Source organism: Anabas testudineus, chromosome 3 (genome assembly GCF_900324465.2).
Source record: "Anabas testudineus chromosome 3, fAnaTes1.2, whole genome shotgun sequence".
Lineage (NCBI taxonomy): Eukaryota > Metazoa > Chordata > Actinopteri > Anabantiformes > Anabantidae > Anabas > Anabas testudineus.
In genome coordinates this window covers 15,861,400-15,883,544 of record NC_046612.1, presented here as the reverse complement: position 1 = coordinate 15,883,544, position 22,145 = coordinate 15,861,400, and the positions used below count along the sequence as shown (strand labels likewise).

The window sequence follows — 22,145 nt, the reverse complement described above, 5'->3', positions numbered from 1 at the left end:
ACTCCATGCAGTTCTCTTTGAAGTTAATTGTACACGCACACAAATTATAATCTTTAATTTTGAGTCACTGAATAAAGCGTTTGAACATTTCAAATGTTTGAACCTCCGCAGATACACTGTGGCAGTCAGTGACCAGTGACTAGTTAATACAGCTTTAAACCAAATGAGAACAAATGAGGTGGCAAACCGTCTTGCACAGTGTAATCTCTCATTCTGTTTTCTTTTTCTTAGGCCCTGATGAGAGAGAGCACTTTTTGCAACTTGTGTTGTACTGACCTTTTCGTTGAAGCTTACAATAAAAAAGCAGCAGTTTTGTTCCTAGGTAACCGCAAAGTAATTGTTGTTCTCCTAACCGCTGTTCAAACATCTACTTATGTAAACATGTATACACTTTAACATTGATTATTTGTTATGGTCAGTCTCACTGAGAGGACCGAGAACCACACCATTTGGTCCAGGAGCTTCCTGCTGTTTTCTGTAGACATTGTGGTAAATATGGTTGGTAAAATGTTACTGTTTGATGGAACAAACAACACTGATTAGTGTTGGTAGACAGTGGACGTTGGGCACATTTCCACTCTGAGTTTAAGTTTTTTTCAGCACCTGCAAAGATACAAGATGCTCAACAATGCAAAAGAAGCAACAGAATCACTTCACCATAGCTGAAAACAATTGCACAAAGCTGCCGTAGGGCACTAAAAAACCCTGTCTGATTGGCATCAGTGCATTTTATTCTTCTGGTTCTGCAGCGGAGCGTACGGCCAAATGTGAAAATATTCTGCCGTCACGTTGAGGAACAAAGTTGGTTGAAGCTTACTGTGACATGTATTTCTTTCAATATTCATTTATAGTTAACACTCAGGGGTGAGTGACACGTTTCAGGTGTCCTGCACTGTGACCTCGTCTCTCTGACCAACAGCAGAGGATTTTGTTTATTGTCACCCAGGCGGTTTTGCCTCGAACTCAACATTGCAGATGTTGCACGTTCAGTGCGTATTTCAGCACCAGTTCTGTGAAAGCACATTTCCATACCCCTGAACTGAGAGAATGAACCAACTGACAGGGAACTGCCTTAAGCTTCAGCTCAGCTGCCAGATTTTTTCTTTTTTGTTTTTTTGTTTTCTTATTCCTTTTCCACAGAAAATGTTGAATGGCACTGTAGATGTTGAGAATGGAAATTTATGCAAACAAATGGTAGATTTTTTTTTTCTCTCTATTCTAGTGCAAACCTTCTGTAAACATACATAATAGGCTATGGAGATTTCAGTACTTGCTAACTTATCTTCATGAGTTTAATATTCATGCAGAGGAGGAGCAGAAGAGAAGCCATCTTTGCAGAAAGTAAACAGTCATCAGTAAAAGCAGCAACATTACTGACAGGCTATTATTTTAGGTAGCTCAGAAGCACGATATCTTGATTTACCCAGGCAACTGTCAGTCAGTATCATTGTCCTTGGTTATGTTATTGCAGACAAGTGGAAATGTTGCCTGCTGGGACTGTTGTAGCCTGAAGGTAAAGACAAGGGGCTTGTTACCAGAAGGCAAAAAGAAACATTCTCTGGACTAGGGAAATGTGGACAAAAAAGTAAATTGAGTTATACTGTGCAGTCCCTCAACGGCCAATATCTAAATGCCCTTTAGTTAGGCAGTTGACCCAGTTTATCCAGTGCAGCCACTTGTTAGCGCTATGTGTTTGGACATTTCTAAGAAGAGCATGTAGTTTACAGTATGCCGCGAAAACCTTTTATGGATAAATAAAAGGTTTAAAAAGAAAACAAAACCATCTAGACTCGTGGCCTTTTATATTGCATTCAGATAAAGAATATATGCCTTCAAACACTTGTTGGGCGCGCCTACTATATTTTGACAGCTGGTAGGCAAACTCTGCCTTTTTCGTACTTTCTCATCAGAGTCTCATCAAACCCGGCAAGTACATTTATTCTTATATCCCTGTTAGAACCCTCACTGACATTATACATATCTGTAGCAAGCATGTTATTGCTATTCAATCTTTACCCTATCCTTAACCTTGGTAAAGCCCTAATTCTAATACTGTACATAGTCAACACACATCCAAACACACACTCCTTCAAACACCCCTTTGAAGAAGTGAGTACCAGTCAGAATGCAAAAAAAAAAAAAAAAAAAATGACTCAAACTCAAAGTGCTCCTCAGATCACAAGAGTACACCCACTCACAAACACAGAAACTGCAATACTTGCACTGAACCATCTGTTCATATAGTAAACCATACCAACAAATATATACTGGAAGAGCAAATCGTTAGCACTGAAATAAGTCCCTCAAAACACATGAATCAGCGTCTTACTGGACTGTCAAATGTTTTTGACAAATGCTACAAGATGCTGTTCTATCACGGCATCTTCTACTTGAAGCCTGATTGTGCTGTTTACAGACCAGTCTTCATCATTTCTTCTCTTCATTGCTTCTCGTGAAAATAGTGGAAATAATAAGTGGAGATATTAACTTTATTCTTCAAAATATTGAAAAGTGCTTGAGTATAATTTCTGTTGCATCACTTCTTCGATGTTTATACCTTTGACTTTGCTTACAGGCATTAAGAAATGATGGGAGGAAGTGTGAGTAGAAACAAACAAAGCTTTTTTTTTTAGTTATTGCAACATACTCAGCTCGACTGCTGTCTCTGAATCAACTGGCATCTATAGTGATTTTGTGTAGAGACAATTGGTATATCCAAAATTGATGCAGAGATATGGAACAATTTTCAAAACTTTTATCACAGGAAAACTATAAACTTACTGAAATGTCTGCGCTCATCTCTGACTCAGTCAATGCATCCTGTTTTGGGCATGATCAAAATTCAAATGAAGCATTCAGAATACACAGATCAATTGATGTGACATTCTGGCTTAGTTATGGGGATTTATCCAAATGTAATCTTGCATAATATCAACAATTCATGTTCATTTTATGGTAATTATTCTTCTTTATGATAACATGCTCCACAGGTTGGCTCAGGGCACTGGGACTACAAGTCTCTGGCTGATGTAATATATGATTGAGACAGATTATAGAGGTCCACTGAGGACGCACTCCCCAGTAACCAAGGCAAGCTGCGGCCTAGCACACTCATTACAACTGGTCACCATGGGTTTCCATGCATGAACTTCTAATTAGACCAAATAAATGGGTAGACATCTTTCAGTATAGAGAATTGGCCACTACTGGGGTACATTAGACTCAAACTCTATTAAACCTCTAATTGAAATCATTTATCACGCCTTTGGTGTGTGACCTCCACCTTTTGTATGGATTGCTTAATATTCAACCTGTATTGTACGGCTTCGAGACTCACTCGGAACATCCTCTTAGTCCTCAACATTTTGTTCTCGAGCTGTTCTAACTTTTATAAGGTTAACTATGAATTTCAAAGCACTTCACAGGTCTAGTGAGGCCAGGGGTGAGATTATTTCATTACTGCAAATGTCTGTTTTTCTATTCTAGTCCAGGTGTGTTTCGTCTACATCACTGGATTTTTCTTAGTTTAAACAAATGCTATGATAATACGAGAAAAGACCTGCGCCGCATTGTACCAACGATAAAGTAAGATGACTTAACATCATGTGCTGATAAACACTTCTTTTTTAGGAGTCTTCTGTAGTGATGCATAATGACTACAACATTTTGCCATACCATGGAAACCATGTAGCCCATACCACGGTATGTGGGCGCATTGGGTCTATTGTGCACAATGTTATCAGTGCAGTGGTAATGCAGCAGTGTCTAATGGAAACATTTGAGTCTAAAATGAGAGTTTTTGTTATAATAAATATTAGTTACAATATTTATTTCAGTATTTATTATATTCACATTACACATCACACATACATAAATAAATTATTAAATGTATGTTAAAATTTAATTTCATGAAAAGACAGGTTATTTATTTGGATATTAATCGAGTAAAGAATAAAATTACTTCACAGTTTGTTATTTCAAACTACAATATATACATTGTCCAGATTTTCATTTAAAATTGAACTGTGAAACCCTTTGTTTTATTTATTTATTGTTATTTCCTGGGTCACGTTCTTCTTGCTCTACTTTTTGCCTTCTCTGCACCTGTAAAACTGCTAGTAGTAAACGGGCAGAATGAAATGAATGGAGAGGTTCATTGTTGGAGGAACAACCAGCACCAAACAGTGGTAAGAATGCCTCTCACCAATAGCTGAAGCTGTATGGGTGCTGACATCATATCACTCCCACATCTCCCTCTCTTGATTTCAGCCCCACCCGCTCCTTTCCATTAGCAAGTCGGTCCGTGTCCCTGTGTTATTTAAAGCCAGAGATCCTCCCTCTCGCCGAGCCACTGTGTTGCATCTGTCTGCCTCGCTGCTTGTGTGTCTGGGGGAGTGTGTGTGTGTGTGTGAGAGAGTGCGCTAAAAATCCCAGGCAGCCAGAGGGAGAGCTAGAGAGCGGTGAGAGAGACACGGGGGAAAGGCAAAAAGCATCTGAGAAGGGAGAAGGAACGGGAGTGTGAGACAGCTATGAAATTCATCCAAGCTATTTGCTTACTGCTTCTCTGTCCAGCTTTGAGCCTCAACACCAGGTAAGAGATAAAGAAGAGGAGAGGGTTGTTTGGTAGTTTCACCCTGCTAGAGACTCTGAAACAAAAGGGTTCAAATCATACAATGGGCAATTTTAGATTACTAATCTAAAGGTCCTGACAAATACTGAAGCCTTAATTCACCCTTGACAGAGGCTCTCTGTGAGCATGTTGGAGATTGAAAGACTTAAAAGGAGGGAAGAAGAGCTTATCTGTTGAACTAGGCTATTATCTTTCTCAGTTCTGGGCAGGCTGAGAGACAGTTGTCCTTTTGTGGTGGTAATCCGCTGAATGCGATGCCTCTAGAATAGTGGTGACATTGCTTTTTGGGACTTTTGCTGCCTGCTGGTCAGGGAGGGAGCAAGTTGAAGTCAGGGGAACTGAGAGAAAAGACAAGGCTACTTGTGTTGCAGTGTCTTGAAAAAGAGCAGGTGTATGCGTGTGCTCCTATTCCTGCCTGTGTGTGTGTGTGTGTGTGTGTGTGTGTGCGATAAAGGTTTTAGAAGAAGCTGGAAGAAGAGAGATGGGTACGAAGAATGAATAAGAGAGAAATGTGTGGACGGGGGATTTTTGATGATTAATTAAATCATTGATAAAATCATCCTTCTCTGCCAGTGCCTGACACCACTGCTTTAATGAGAGCCGTGAGAGGAAATTCAGGGCTTTGACTATACCATGGAGACATCACACGCAGGAAGGCATGCATTATAAAACTTGCCTTTCCTTTTTCTCCTCAGTGCCCAAAACATTTTTGATACTGTTTTCATCATTACTTAGTGGATGGGTTGAATGCGGTTGCTGAGGAATCCGTGCACAGGGAAAATAATGGCTCGGAGCTCAGTGTGTTGTTGATATTAACCAAATAGATAAATCTATACGTTACACATGTGGCAAGATACCAAACACACTGTGTGAGTTATTTCCAGTCTAACTAGTGGTCACGGTAGATAGAGATCTGTTGTGAAAATAGTCAAGGTTATTATCTACATTAAGCATATTTGTCATTACCAGAGAGGTACACTGAAGATGTATGAGTCATATAACTAGGGGCTGTATTGATGTAGTAACCTCTAGCATTTAGTAGTCAGCAAATTAAATGCTCACACCCTTTAACACACCTACAAATTTAATGCCCACGTTAAATAAAAAAGCTTTATAAACATTCAGTCCTATTTTGTCATCGGATAGATTTGTTTCATTATTGTCTTTAGGTTTGGTTTGTGAAAATACAGTTAGTCTTTCATGGAGTATTTGAAATTGTGTGTACCATCGCCACTCTTTGAGGTGATCTCTTGGGTGTTAACTGGTGAAGGAGGCATCACAGTGGTAATTTAACAGGTCATCACAGATTGTATGCAAATTCCTGAGGGGGATTGTCATGGAAAGTAATTACCAGAACACATAGATATAATCAGTGTTTTATTAGATACTGTAGTTTGTTTATGAACCCAGCAGAAAAGAGAAATGTCCTCAGAAGGCAGTGTTTGTTAAAAGCGTACGGGGGGGGGGGGGGGGATTTATTTAAAACATAAATAAATAAATAAAATAAAAACAGGAAATAAAATTAAACATGGGCTGAGTCCTCACCAGATCTGCAGTGACACATCAGCCTGCTTTGCCCACAGGAAACATAAGTTGCAACTAGCTAATCTTTTAATGCTGTAACTGGGAAAAAATAACACAGTTTGGGGGAAATTAAGCTTAATTAAAGCTTATTTTCTTAGTTGGCACCGTGTGACCTGAAGAGAAAGCAAAGGAAATGCAGAAATCAGTGGTAAATCATTTATATCTACAATTAACTTTGACACTTTATTTACCATTAGCAGACGTGGTGGTCACATGCTGATACGACCATATGTACAAGACAGATGACCATGTGAGACATAGGAAAAGTGGTTTGATGGCTAAATGGATAGGCTAGTTCAGATGGGCATATTATATATTTAAATCTTAATGAAAATGGCAGCAATAAGGCTTCAGCTAAAGGTTATTTTTCTGTTTGTAATGATTTGTCATCACTACCCATGGATGATTCAATTAAAGGTCAGCACTGAACAGGGACATTGGTTAATCCATAACACCCGTCCGCTCAGTCATTGTCCACTCCTCCTGCAAATGGCATGACATGTTTTTGTCTGCTGTTATCCCAGTCAAATATATAGAATGAGCTGTGATTTTGAAAAGGCATCCATCCATTAGCTAAACGTTCTTGCAGTGCTGTGGGCAGCCGGGGCAAATCCTAGCTGACAGAGAACATCCTGGAAAGACTGTCAGTCTATCACAGGGCTGGCACACAAAGGCAGACAACAGTTTGCACTCACATTAACACCTACAGGAAATCTAGACAGGTAACCTACACTGCATGCTTATGAAAAGTAGGGGGCAACTGAGGTACCTAGAGGAAACCCTAACCCTGAGCCATGCAGGCATAGGGAGAACATGCAAAGTCTAAACAGTAAGGCTCCAGGTTCAAACCCAGAATCGACTTGCTGTGCGGTGACAGTGCTAATCATCGCACCGCCGTGATTTTAATAGTTTGTGATAATTAGCCAGCGCCACGCTAGAGTGATTTGTTTTTTTCTTTTCCTTTTTTTGAGTTTGTTTTTAAAAGCATCTCTTTCCTCATAAAAGCCACCAGCAAAGCCAAGGAATAATATAAAATGCTATAAATTTGACTAGGTAGGTCTTTAGTCTAGGTCTAATTCAAAATCTTCGAGTTGGTTGGGTTTCAAGTATTGTCATGTTTTTGTTGTGGTGGCCCCCCACACATGCAAAGGCTTATCATTTGTGACATGCTCATTTTTTTGTTGTAATAGTGTTATGTTGAATGGACTGACGGTGAGGTATATCTGCAGGAGCCAAATGAATAGTGACTTGAGCTGTCTACTCTACATATTGCTCTGCCTCGCTTTGCTTGATTCACTATCATCACTTCATTGGTGTGTGAGAGAACCCCTTTCATAGGTTAACTGCTACCTGCATTGTGTGACCTGATAGAGCTGCCTTCAAGATTGAGAATGAAAGAAATAGGAACCATTTCAATTTTGATATATGAATTCATTATGTCAGACCCTTGGTCAACACTTAATTCCGTTCTATAGCCTGAAACCTGAAAGATACGTTGCGGCTTTACCGAGTTTCGCCATGAATGTTAAAATACAGATACATTCTAAAAAAAAAAGGACAAATTTTACAAGAATTAACAGTTTGAAACACCGTAGAATATCATTTCTTCGTATCTGTAGAATTTCTATAATGGTGAACTGTGTTGGTGGCAGTCTGTGCTCATATGAGAGCGTGATTAAGAAGGATTTGATGTTAATGAATTGAGTGGGTTACTCAGGCCACATAATGGTGGTACAGGGCTATGTGTCACTGCAGAAATCAATTGGTACTTGACACTGACATTGACACTCCCATGAGATATGACTGTCCACGCCTGGATCAGGGTGGGGAGGGTACTACAGTAAGACTGCTCCTCTGCATTTGACTTGTTTCTTCTCCTTTTTGCAGATCAAATGGCTCCACCTTTTTACACTTTGAAATATTCCCTTTCAGAGAATTTCCTGAAACATTTTTGACACATTTTCTTGACATTGTCTTTGATGTCTCGTACCTTAGCAGGCTCTTCTTGGAAACGGTGCTATCTGGTGGGATCTCCACAACATCAAATATTTATGAGTGTTTTGGACGGCAATTAAAAGGACTACAGAGAGCCTTGGATTATACATGGAGTGCAGGCACATAGCCATGTTGGCTTGTAACTTAACATCTGCACGTGGTATTGTATTATTGTAAATGAAATGGAGTTTCTCTCTTTTCTCTTTGGATATTAAAAGAAAGACTGTTTATGAGGTGTAGCAATTGATGCTGGTGCTTTTCTAATTAAGGCTACAGGATATCGTTCACTGTGGCTCTTATATCCGTTCAGGACTCATTTTATGTCACCATTTACATTAAATTGATCGACTCAGTGTTTGCAGGAAACTACTCAGTATTTGTACATTGTCTTTTCACACATACTGTTTTCCAGGAGAGAGCAACAGCTCATTGTGCTGCTGTTTTCTCTCAGTGGATTGTTTAGCTGAAAGGTGTTCATCCTTGGATTCATGCATCACAGCAGCAGATGCCGTCTTTGTCTAAATCCGTCACGTGCGCTGAGCTGAAAGCATTCCACAAATCATCATTTACATCCAATCAATAGTTTCTTCCAAGTGACGATAAATAAATCCAATCAAGATGTACAGCGGCGGAGAGAAACTCCACATGATATCTCGTTGAATGAGCACTCGCAGTCTGAATTTTATTTTTGCAATTTAAAACGCATGAATGAAACATGAAGCATAGAGAGCCAAGTTGTTCACAAACATCTTCTGACACGCTGGGAAAGTGAGAAGTGAGTAGAGGTCAAGTGTGGAACAGATGTGGAATTAGACTTAACGATTGACCAAGGGGAGATGATAATGTCAATCTGTACTTTGATGGACTTCAAATGGTTAGCAGGGATAATGACTAAGTGGAAACAATCCTCCGCCGCCTCTTTTCCCTAGGCATTTGTTTGGCACATGGGTGATGAAAGAGCAGCTGTTTTAAACAAATAAAGCTTACCTAAGTAAGTGTGGAAGGCAGAGCTCGCTCAAATTTTCTTTCTTTAAGTGGGGATTGTCTGCGTTGCCATTCATCTTGTTTATACTTAGTGAGAGCACTATATTATCTAAATGAACTGGTGCTTTATTTGGACTGAAAGTCACAATAGAAACCTGACATGTCTCAACCCTGACATCTTTGTGTAAACGCGTTTTGCAGAGCAGCAGTTCGGTTGGAAGTGTCTGACTGGAGTGATGGCACACCGTACAGGGTGGGCATGTTTAATGACTGTGGGAAAGCATCGTCTGAGTTGGGCCTGTGCAAATTGCTTGAATAAACAGTTTGTGTTATTTCTCATTTGCACTTTGTGTTTGCTGCTATCAAATGACATGTATAGTAGAGACATGATTGCAGATATGACTTTCAGGGGTTTGTCTGAGTCCTCAAAATGAGAGAGAATGACATTTGTGCAGCCTGGTAATGTCTCCAGTACAAATCAGACCGTGAACGATAATTGAAATTCAAAGAACATGGCGTAATGCTCATACCATGGCAACCACTGTGGCCACATGACAGTAATGAAGTGGGCTACAATAAACAAAACCTTGGGTGGCTCCTACAAATGAGAAAGTAATTAAAAGGACCACAATCAGTGTGGGGTGAAGAGTAGCCAGATGTTTTATATTCAAGGCCACATTTCAGGTAGTGTGCTGTTGCTCTCAGAAGACATCTGAAACGGCAGCAGTGTTTATTCTTCAAATAGTGAAAGTGCGTGTCATAGATTACTTGTTATCACACTTCCTGGAACACAAAGTTTTATCATTGAATGGCATCACCCGCTAATGCGGCATACCAGAAACGGAATATTGGCTTGATGTAGAAACAAGGATGTTTGGGATGATATAAATGAGGGAATAATCACAAACTTACAGGCATTACCAGACTGGTATTCACTCGTTGTGCAAGAAAAGGGGGGTTCTTGGTATTTAAATAATTAAAAGTGTTGATGAAGGATTAAATTTTAAGTTTAATGGTGGCAGACTTATTCATTGATCTGAACGTGATCCGACATTAACTCAATATTAAAAAACAGGGTGATCATGCCCCTCAAGTAACAAATATGTTTAGTGCTAAGATTGATGCATTACTGCATTTAACAGTGACAGATGAATGCACTTCAGATGAATTGCAAATGCAAATTATCTAAAGCTGTGTAGTAGTAGCAATAATTATACAAAGAAGAATAATTATACGAAGAGAAAGATAGACAAAGTAGTTTTAAACAGGACTCCTCAGTATTATCTTAATGAATAAAGTATTCATTATGGGTCCTTTAACCCTTCTGCACTACATTTGCTGTAGTAGTTTATACAGGAATGGTGATATTTGACAGCTGGGATAGTTCTCAATAGTCCATTATATTGTTTACATTGGACTGAGGAGATATTCTGTATGCTCACACTGCTGCTACTGTGCTGGGTGCAGTTTACAACAGTGCCATCTGATTCCTTCCACAGGATAGCTGCTGTTTACACCACCATGAGTTAGATGGTCATAACTGACATCTAGAGAGCCTGTGGTTTTGAGTGAGACCTGTCAAGACCCTGATAAATAAGCTGCTGAGATAGTTGCTATCTTTAGTTTAGAGTCTGTGGTCACAGCAGCTAACAAGATTCACTGGAGCTAGTTCACATCTCTGTTTATGAGTCCTCCATATGTAAATTATGGTCCAGTGTTGCTGGGAGCACAGTGTCCATGGCGGGAAACCGGTGAGGAAGCTGCTCCTCTACAAAACAAACATCACATCACATATTTCACTGATGCAAACTTGAAACACCTTCAGGGGGGTCACAGGTGGTCTGGTGGCCTCCCTCAGGCCTCCCTACTTGCTCAGTCGCTCAGTTTTTTAGGGCGGCCTGCTGTCGAAAGATTTACACTTGTAATCCTTCCTTTTCTTAATGGTTGCTGTAATTGCTCCAAGGGTCATCCAGTGATTTAGAAATGTCATGTGCTTTTTAATAACCTTTTTGAGTGGTGTTTTGTCTTCATTAGGCAGTTTTTGGCCAGTATACCAGTTCTGGACTAGTAACTGGACCTTCCAGATCAGATAAAGGTGTAATTATACTACTTGAAAAACATTCACAGCACTCGAGTAATCTACATTTAACCAACCGTGAGACAAAGAAAAAAAAAGCAGAAGCTTCCAAAGGGGTAAACACTTTTTATAGTAAATGTGTGTATGCTGTGAAAAGGGCACTGCATACCAACATCCCAATGTGGAGCACAATGGAGGGAGCATCATGATTTGAGGTGCTTTGCTACCTCTAAATTGTGTGTTATCAGCCTAAGTGCATAGAGTTTGCCTATATTTATGGCTTTGATAAGCGTTGTAAAAATGTAGGCTGAACCAGCTCTAAGGTGGCTGAGGTTTTCATGTGAATCTTTATTGCTTTATCAACCAGCTCTTGATTCCACTCATTTTGGGCTGTCAGTGCAGTTATTAGTGCTCTGTTCTCACAGTCGCTGCTGTAATTGGCAGACACTTAATTGCTCGGTCCCTGTAAACACAACGCTTGTGTTCTTTCTGTGATGAGTCATTAGTGGAAGGCTTGGCTTTTTGTTGCAGTGAAGTGCAACATGTGTAACCAGAATGAACAACAGCACCATCCCTCGCCACAATGGCGCCACACATAATGCCCTTTTCACTGGACTGTTGACGAACAGCTTTGAAAATAAAGGAGAATGCCTCAAGTATTTGCATATGTGCCGTATGTAGTATTGTTTATTTATTATTATTTATTTTATCTGGAAGCTGATGTCTTTGTTGTTCCAATCAGATTTTTAAAAAGCCTTTTTTTTTTACTTTTTCAGGCTTTGTGCTCCTAATATCTCAGTTCACACAATGAACTGAACTACATACAGTGGGCATCGAAGAGAATCGCTCCCTTTCTAAACACAGTTTGTTGTTTTACAGCATGAAATGAAAACACACAAAAGCTTGATTTACTCAATGCAGGTTGCAACATCTATATGAAAGGGATAGAAGAGAAAATGGATGGGGCAAAGTGCTATCACATTCTTGAGCAAAAACCTGCTGCCCCTGTCACCTTTCAACATGACAATGACCCAAAGCACACAAGCAAATTGACCATAGAGTGGTTGAAGGAGAAAAAGGTGAATGTCCTTGCAGAGACCTGGAGATTGCAGTCCACTAGCAGTCATTATTTAATTTGACTGAGTTGGAGTGGGATTGCTAACATTGCTAAATCTAGGTCAAAGTTAGTAGAGTAGAGAGAGTAAGTATCCACAGACTTGTAATTAAAGTAAAAGGTGATTCAAAGTATAAAAAGTATTATAAAAGTCTTTTGTTGCCTTTTTTCTTTTAATTGTATGCTGAAACCTGAATGAGGTAAATTAAGCTTTGTGTATTCTACAGAAAGGGGCTCATTGTTTTCTATGCCTACTCTAATTAGCTGATTACAAATAGGGCTGCAACAAGTGATTATTTTCATTAGTGATGAATCAGCTGATTCGCAATAACTCAATCTCTTAATTGTTGGGAAATAATAGGATACGCCCTTTACATTTCCCCGAAGTCCTTCATGATGCCATTAACTGTTTTGTTTTGTCAATCGAATAGTACAAAATGATTCTTGTTGCGTCTTCATGGCAGAAACACACTACAGTAGCATTTCATGTGAGGGAAGCTTGGTGAACTTCTTTTCAAACACATGTTCCTATAGTACCAATGAACAGATATTTGATAAGACGACTTCTCTGCCTTTTCTTGATTTCACTAATGTAGCTACTGTACATCGCACTGGCTTTAAATCTCATCCACAGATGTCATTCAGGATGGGGGAGATGGTAAATCGTATTTAAATCATTTTCTTAATTTCCTGCTTCCCAGTTGCTATGGTTGTTGTTTTTACACCTTTATTTGTCAAGAGAAGTGTTGCCAAGAAGACATAGTCATTTTCAGCAGCAGTGTGTTTCTCATACATAAAGTTGCCGTCTTTCAGGCTGCTGGATAGTGTGGTGCTAACATCGCTGCCTTGCAGTGGGGAAGACCAGGACTGAAATGGCAGCTGTGGCCTACCTCCACTAGGGGTCCTTAGGCAAGACCTCCTTACGCTTGCCCTGCCTTTGCATTGTACCTTGTACCATTGTAAGTTGCTTTGGATAAAAGCGTCTGCCAAATAACTAAATGTAAATGTATAAATGTTTCTCACTTGAGAACAACTGTTCCACTGAAGCAGTTGGTTTAGTGCTCGCTCGAGACTGTAGTTGGGTATCAAAGCATAGAAGAGGGTGTTGCATGTTCACCTTGCCCCATCTGATTTTCCCAGCCTTGCTTGGGATTGGTCTCTCAGTCATAGACCACTTCTCTAATCATTAAGCTGCCACCAGCAACATATCCATTCCCCAATTTAATTCTTTTCTCCTGTTTAATAGCCCATTATTGGCTCAGTATGGAATGAACCAAAGTGCTTAGAGGCATAACTTACAAAATATTAGAGGGATCAGGAAATGTGGAGATATTGGTTTTGGCATGAACAGAAGAAGAGGATCATAAATAATACAGGTCTACACAAAGGCGTAGATTGTAAAAAAAAAAAGCGTTCAGTTTTTCCTTTTTATCAATTTATTTATTGTGTCACCACACTTGTCTGAGCTCTATGCCGTCTGATGAGACCGCTGTGTTTTGAAAAAGCTGTCATTAATTGCTGTTCTTTCATTATTAAGTTAATTTGCTCCATTTACATTTAAATGCATTCTCATTTATCTACATTTTAAAAAGCCACTGCAGCGTTTGAATGATGCCTTTCATTCATTCAGATCAAATTTCCATCCCTGAAAAACATCCATCACACTTGTTTGGTAAATAGCAATAACCAGCCAATTCTGTGGAGTAAAGGTTAACGTTGGTTTAATGATATAGCTTCCGAATTACAATTAGCCTGCGAGGGTTCAATTGTGAAGCCATATGAAAAATTAAAAATGTCCAAAGTTGTAAGCAGACAAAAGAACATGTGACATGAAGTCGTTTGTTCATTTGTTCATCTCTACTAACTCCGCCCACACTCTTTCTCTAACCTTAACCCAGTGCTGTGAATGCCTGTTAAGTCGTTATCTCATCACAAACTTCCAAACGAGCTGTGTACATCTTCTCTACATGTCACCCAACAGCACAACAATTTGAAAAGTCAGCTAACAAGCTGAACTGGCTACGGCTGCTGTGTGAACACAACACAATAATGAAGGGTGGGATCTGCTTTCTTGCAGCATTCAGGGGGCTCCGTGTCCCTACCCTTCTGTAGGAATTGTTGCTGAGCAGGCTGTTTCAAGCAGGCAGCACCAGCTCTCGCATTATTTTATTGTGCTGGATGCAATTTGGTTTCTGAACTGTTGCGGGCCATTCGAAACTCTTTTGGGACAGTTGTCTCTAATAGGTTTTTGCAGTTGAGGCTGAAGCAAATTTGAAATTAATTTGGTGCAGCTCAGAGGAGTAAGTGTAAGCCTTCATGTAGGTACCATGTCGTTGAGTAATTGAGGTCTGATCAGTGTTGAGAGCAGGGATTGGATGAGTGTCTGATCTGCCAGAATTTACTCCATAGCTGTCAGTGGTCTTGAGTGTAATTCAACAGAACATCTTTGATGTGAGTTGCCCACTTGATTACTAAGCGTTTTCCTCTAATATACAAATCAGCGACTCATATACTGTATGTTAGTAAATGTGCATGTCAGAGAAACACTGACAGATGTACTGTCAATATTCAGGGACAAACAAACTTATGTTCAAGAGCTGAAATTGATTTCCAAAGATATCACATTGAGCTGCCAAACCGGTGCTGTTTTTCATTTCCTGTCTTTTATTAACCCCACCATATTTGTTCTGTGCTCTCTGTTGGGTATACTGTACATCACAGCCAAGCTCCCATGTACCGTTTTTCAAGAAACATAATATCTGCTTCTTTTGGTGAAGGCTACATAAATCTGAATCCTTTATCAGCCGCCAGCACACCTCCTCGACGACGCCTGGGCAAATTCTGTTATTTTTATCTAATCATTTCCTGAGCATATTCTGGTGTCAGGATCCATCTTGGCTGACAAGTGCTAGTTCCATTTGAGTCCTCTATCGCCCTGTTTTTCCAGTGTTTTGCCATGACACCTGACTGATAAGTGTGTTGTTCGGTGTGCATGTAGAAGGGGAGGATTTCAGCAGTGACACGCTGCATTTAACACAGGGAAGCCATTCAGTAGTGCCCATGGTGGCAGTTTATCTTATAAATGTTTTTGTTTTATATTTTGATTGAGGATTTTATGCTGGCAGACCTCAGCGTTTGATGGCACTTTTGAGACTCCTGCTTATTCACTGCAAAAGAAAAATGGTGTCTTGGGGAAATGTGAAGTGTCAGAGATGCCATTAATTCACAGGCTTCGGTCAAAGGAGCCACAATTTGAAAGGATTTGTGGCCACTATGAAAATAACGTTAGGTTTAAATTAAAGCTATATTTTCTTGTCTTTGTATAAATTGTATTTTGTTGTGCATTCATGGCACATAAGACGTGCCCTTTTCCTAACAGGTTGACAAGTCTCCAACAAACTTATTTGGAAAATGTCATCTTTTGTGAGCCTGGCATTGCAGAAATCAAAACTGAAGAATCCCACAGCACAGCTAGTCCTAATTTCTGTCCCTGAAACTCTTCTCTTTTTGGATGATGCTTCCAGGATTAAGGGGGTATTGTCACTTGCCAATCAATTTTTAGTGTCAGATTTACTATTGGGCAACAAATGGAAACCCACTCATGCAGTTCACCCTCTTGGTGATTGCATCTCTCTGATCAATCCATGTCTGTCTCTGATTTTTTTTTTCCTATGTCTGTACCCAAGATAACTGCAAACTATCAGAGAGCAAAGAGGAAGTCCAGGTTACAAAATGTGACTTTTCTTCTTTTGTGTGTGTGCGCGCGCGCATTGAACCTCACCACTGGGCACAGAGAGGGCAGCAAGGGGGTGTTATGTTGCTGAAGTCCACCACTCCCATTTGCCTGTCTGTCAGATGTCTTGCTTGGCTGAGCTCCACACAGTGATGGTGTTGACAAAATGACAGGAGGGGGGCACACTCCAGTGAATGTCAATTTGGCTGCAAAGCACCAGGAGCTCTGAAGCTCCCGCACACCAGAACAGAAAAGGGAGAGAGCTGTAGTTTATAAAAAGGCTGGTCCCACAGAATTATGCATTCATATTAGACGTACAGGTTCACAACATGATGTAAACTACACCGTCCCCGCACTTACACAAGCATAATACGCACATACCAGCAGCCACAATTAGATGACATATAGAAGAACTTTGCATCAACATGCTACCTGACATTTGTCACTACGACAAGGTGTGTGTACAGGCAGAGATTTACTAGCATGCTTTCACACAGATCATGTGTTCTCAGTGCTTTTTCATGCGTTGCTTACTATCTTAACTTGGCTGGTGGGATTTGAGACGCATTCTAATGTGTCTCTAATCTTATAATCTGTCTAATGGGCGCACAGCTACACTGGGGCCCTTAAATGTATAAACACAGATTGAGCTGGGGGACTGTGGAGGTTATTGGGGACATTTAGTAAAGATCAGAATTTTTAAGCTTGACATTGTTATTCAGAGGGCATTCCTGCTTGTAACTGCATTAAGCATCTGGAGTTGCATTCACAAAACTCGCCTCTGAAGTTAAATAAGTTATACCAAACAGCTTCCCTGGCGTGTTTAGTAAATTAGCATTTGATGACAGGTGTTTGGATTAACACTGATTTAATGAGCTTTATGGAAGTCCCTGGAGGATGAATGTGGGGTTTTGGGATTACCTACTTCCTGGATACTGTTAAAAACAGGCAAATGGAAACTCTCTGCGCTAAATCCATTAAAACATGTCCATGTCTTCATCTGCACAAATCCTGCCAGGAACACAAAAACAACATCAAAACATTGCACCAACACTTTTTTTTATTGATGTGCGTACCTGAAATACATGGTTTTATTGTAGTGTAGCTCTCAGACTGAGTGCAGTAAAAAAATTAGATACCTTTTGATCTGTTTTTATCTTGACAGCACATTTAATTGGAAATACACAAAGTAATTTACAGGACAGCTGTGTCCAAGGTAACTCCAATGTCCCTCAGGGATTAATAAAGTTCTTTGAAACTTAAATCTTGAAAACTGCATTATTTGACTATTAGTCTATGTAGGAAGATAATTCAATGACTGCTTTGAATTAAAGTAACCGACATCTTCTTATTTCAATAGCCAGTGTGTATTATACTATACAAAGAACTCTCATTGTAATTAGTCTCTTGGAAACTGCATTCTAGGTGCCTAGTGTGTGGTTTCTATAAAAATACAATATATACTTCAGAAATTAAAGACAATGTTAAATACTGTAACAAAACTTCACCTTTCCATTTGTGTAAAGGAAAATGGCTCACATGTCTGTTTATAGCCAAGAAGAGCCAAGGATATGGCCTGTTGTCCTTTAAGCTAGTATAAAAACAGCTCTAAGGTTAATCAGTAACTTGATTATACAATTAGGGCTGGAACATTTAATTGATCACCACAGTATTAAATGAGCACACTTATTTGTTCAAGTAAAATGTCAAGGAAAACTGATAAAAGGGCAGGTTCCGGCTTCTTGTATGTTTGGTTTAAATTTTTATTATTTAGATTTATCTTTTGTAGGATACTAAATTGAATCTATCTGGACAAAATAAGACCTTTCACAGCTGGATGTCACACATTACACGGTAGTGTATACATGATTAAGTTGTGGTTCCAGCAGGTTAACCCCTTTTTAAATACTACAATAGCAATAAAACCGTTTGAAATTATGGAGAAATATAGGCTAAATGTGAAATCTGATGCACGGTGTCAGGGAATGGAGCTAAGCTGGAAACCTGACAGGTATAAAAAGATGTGAACAATGGTCACCTGTGGGAGTTAGAAATTGTCGCTGTTGAAAGCGACCTTGTCAATCTTCTACTTATCATCCTCAATTCAGACAAAGGGTCTGCAGTGTCACCTGCTGTAGGCATTGACTGCAGCTCAGTAGGAGCAGCTCTCACTATGCCTGTGTGTCCTTGAACTTGAGGAGATTCTTAAAGGACCAGTCCTTTAAAACCTCCCACTACATTTCGATGTACTTCATAGATAGAAGACTAGGTGGCCATACATTTAAATAATTACTGAAGGAAACAGCTGTGAAACAATTCAAAATAGTAAAAAATAGTAAACTCTGCAGTCTGTTTTCATCAAAAATAGTTTCCCTCAGGGGTGTTTAGCAGTTTCTCAGCAGTAAACTGGGGTGCCCTATATCCTTCACTGTTCTTTCTGTGAGTCTCTCAAAGCTTGTATAATACAGTATGTTACACAACTTACATTAATCCAGCACCTCCCAACCTAAGTTGACAACATGGTCTTCTGAATATAGTGCTTGGTTGCATAGCAAGCAGAATCCCATTACTTAAATGGATAGGACTAATAATAAAACATTACTTCTAACTTATCTGGATTAACTGGGATCTCATGCTCTTGGGAATTGTTGAGCTGTCGTTGCCACAAAACACCTTTATATACAAAGCTTTTAAGGGTATTAATTTCATTTCTCCTGCTTTGTGCTCATTGGTTGGACAAAGAAAGAGGAGGGGGAAGGCAGAGCTCTTTTAATAGTCTGTTTATGTGCTTGGTACTGTGCCTACGTGTACAGCTGAATTAATACAAAGTATGCACAAGTGAAGTTAGGATGGGGAATGTTAAGCTTTGAAAATACAGGTTTTTACAGTAGACTGAAAATACCACTGTAAGTTAAGATGAATGGAAAGCAACCAGGTCTCAACAGTGAGACACAGTGTGCAAGATTGGGGTCTACTTAAATTGACTGAATTAATCTCTTTCCTGTGTGAAATACCCAAATCTGATCTCCTGAAGGAACCATTTCTATGTAATTATAAGGACTGATATCAAGTAGTTCTGTAGGAACATTTTCGGAGGGAGAGGGGGCTATAAACCTGCTAAATGAGTCAAGAAGTGACAGCTGTTTTAACAGTTTAACAGCTGTGTCCGAGTGCCATACAGGATACATGTATTGTAGAGTGCTATAGTATCAACAGTTTCATATTATGTTATTGTTTGTGTTTAGTAAATTTAGCATTACAGTATATTCATTTCTAACAGGACAAGATACAATATACAGTGCATTATGTGCACCACAGCGATCTGGTGTTCTTAAATTAACTGTATTTTGTCTGTTCTTGAGTTTCAACAAATGCCCTGAGGGCATTTTCTTCTTCATAAAATACTTTCAAGGCCCAAAAAAATTTAAATATTTAAACTCCTGCATTGTTTAACACCGTGTTTGCTAACTTGTTATAGTCTTCCTCATTGCTTTTCCTGGCACACTGTTCTGTCCTATTGCATTACTGTTGCCAGCTGTGGTGTGAAATACAAATTCAAATGAGTGACAGAGAGAGGTCGCTTACATTTACAGTATCAACAGTGAATTATGTTACCTTCAGTTATCTTTGTTAGTTGGATTGTTTTTTTTTGTCTATCTGCCTCATTTTAGGTCTGATTTTGACTTGAACGTGTATAGCTGCATTTCAAAAGTTGACTTTTGTAATTCTAAGTAAAACTTTATGAAACTATAAATCTATGCTTTCTTTATCTATCCTGTGAATTTGGTCAGAGTTTGCTGAGTCCCTGTGTGTTTTAGGTTCATAACTAAAATAAAACATTTCAGACAGAGGGTCAGAAAAATACAAATATGAACCTAAAATGTTCTTACATACAGGCTTTGACCAATATTTCATCATCTGTGTAGGAGTTAGAACATTGGCATAATAACAAAGCCACATAACTATGAATAAAATAGTATTAAATAAAATAGTAATATTTAAAACTGCAGTTGGGAACTTACGTATATCACCAAGTGCTGGGTTTACATACAAAATGGAGCCCTATTTGTAGAAACATTGCTCAGTAGAGCTACTAGTGGACATAAACTCCACAGAGAGCCTCAATTTCACAAAAGAATACAAATGTTCTTCCAAACTTTTAATACTTGTTTTGTTTTCTAAAATCTTCCTGAAGCTGTCACAATTTCTAGTCTGTACCTCCACCGTGTCCTTTGTGAATTGCACTGTGGGACGACAATGTCTATCAACAGCACACACAAAAAAATAAATAAAATAAAATAAAAAAATGGCATACACTTATTGTGAATATACGTCTTTCAGTCTATGTGCAATGTGATCAATGTGCATAGTGATATAAATATGGATAATCCAGAGATCTTGTAATTCAATAATGAGGCTTCATGAGCAAAATCTTTTGAAAAGGAGTCACACGTTTGATAACACCGAAACTGAAACTCCCACTCACTAGTGTTTCCCTCCATCATGCAATCCACATATCAAATTTCAACGCCTTTAACCCCAGTTTCAAAGCACACGTGATAGTTACATCAGACCCTCTGGATTAGTTAATGTGTATAAGCTCACCTAGCTCGCAGGGGGAATACGTGATGTTGTGACACTGCTGTTAACTTATTCTGACAGGTCAAGTTAGTTGTGTGTGCCGTAGAGTCATGACTTCCTGCAGAAATACATATTTGCAATTCCAGTCACAGCCCTTAAGCGGGTCAACAATTGAGTTCTTAGTCCTCGTGTTGGAAGTTTAAACCAATATTGAGAACTCTATCATGGTAAACAGATCAACTGGAAGAGCTGAATTTTCACACTGAAATGATTGAGCTGTCAAAATGTCCCCTCATTGTGTGTGTACATCGATTTCCATCATAAACAGCTGATGCAGAATGATGTAGATATTCTAATCAGGAGCTTGTTAGCATTTATATACTGTACGGCTTCACACATCACCTACTAAGGTAGTGTTAAGAGCGTTTCGCTTGAAAAACAAAGTACATCGCAGTTCAGATCCACCAAGGTTAATTACAGGATTATAAAAAAAATAAACAAATAACACTTCAGAACAAAGAAGATTGTTCAGAGTTAAACCTGAGGTACAAATGTTTATGTCTTCATAAAATAATATGCGTATTATCAGAACACAAAAAGCATAATATGACCCCTTTAAGAGCACTTCTCTTCATAAATAATTCCTGAAAAGAGTAGGTGAATATTTTACAACATTATACATGTTCATCCTAGACATGTACAGAAATTTGTTCTAGTACTTATTGTCCTGTCATCTGAAAGTAGGACATTTTATTTATTAAATGTGATAATTACTCATTTGGTTTAACCTCACATAATTATCCATGCAACCATGCAAACATATTTTTAATGTCAGCAGTAAATATTAACATAACGGATGTGTGTTTGTTTGTTTGTCTTTTGTTAGTGAAATGTTTTATCAACTGTACATTTGCACAGTTTTTAATTAAATGTTTTTAATTCCTTCTGAGAGACTTATCTAATCCATTACATATATGAATGAATTTAACATTTGGTAGCAGAATTGAGGAGCTCAGAAGATTAAGAGCTAAAATAAATTTTGAACAGAGGAGAGGGAAACAAATGGCAGAACTGCGTGAGTTAAAGATTTATCTGCTCAAAAGCAAAGGAATGTCAAAGAAGCAGTAGTGCAGATTACAGATTTTTGGAGAGCTTTGAGGATATGGTAGAATATAAACTACTTTGCAACATCTTTGTCATGTCTGTGATGCCATGTTGATGTCACCCTCTCTTCCTGGCTAATTGGGAGTTCCCTATTATCGAGATGAGATTTCTCTGTTTTCCTCATACGCTCTGTTATATGTGAAGCTATTTACTTCTTGGAGTTTTAAGGGTCTTCTTGGTTTGTTTATTTGTTTACCAGTTTTAATTTTAATAAAACAGTGACTCTCACAGCTGATCTTTTTTTTTTTTATTTATGGAGACAAAACGAATAAAATAACATTAG

At 38.9% G+C, this 22,145-nt stretch overlaps 1 protein-coding gene across 1 annotated transcript in view; it reads left to right on the top strand.

Annotated features, from left to right (window-relative positions):
- Positions 1-4,383: 4,383 nt before the first annotated feature.
- The window catches only part of luzp2 (leucine zipper protein 2), a 120,519-nt gene continuing 102,757 nt past the window's right edge, over positions 4,384-22,145 (top strand). Inside the window, exon 1 of the mRNA XM_026378658.1 lies at positions 4,384-4,591. Within this exon, the coding sequence (XP_026234443.1) occupies positions 4,530-4,591 (62 nt within the window). The 5' untranslated portion in view covers positions 4,384-4,529. The remainder of the gene's footprint in view (positions 4,592-22,145) is intronic.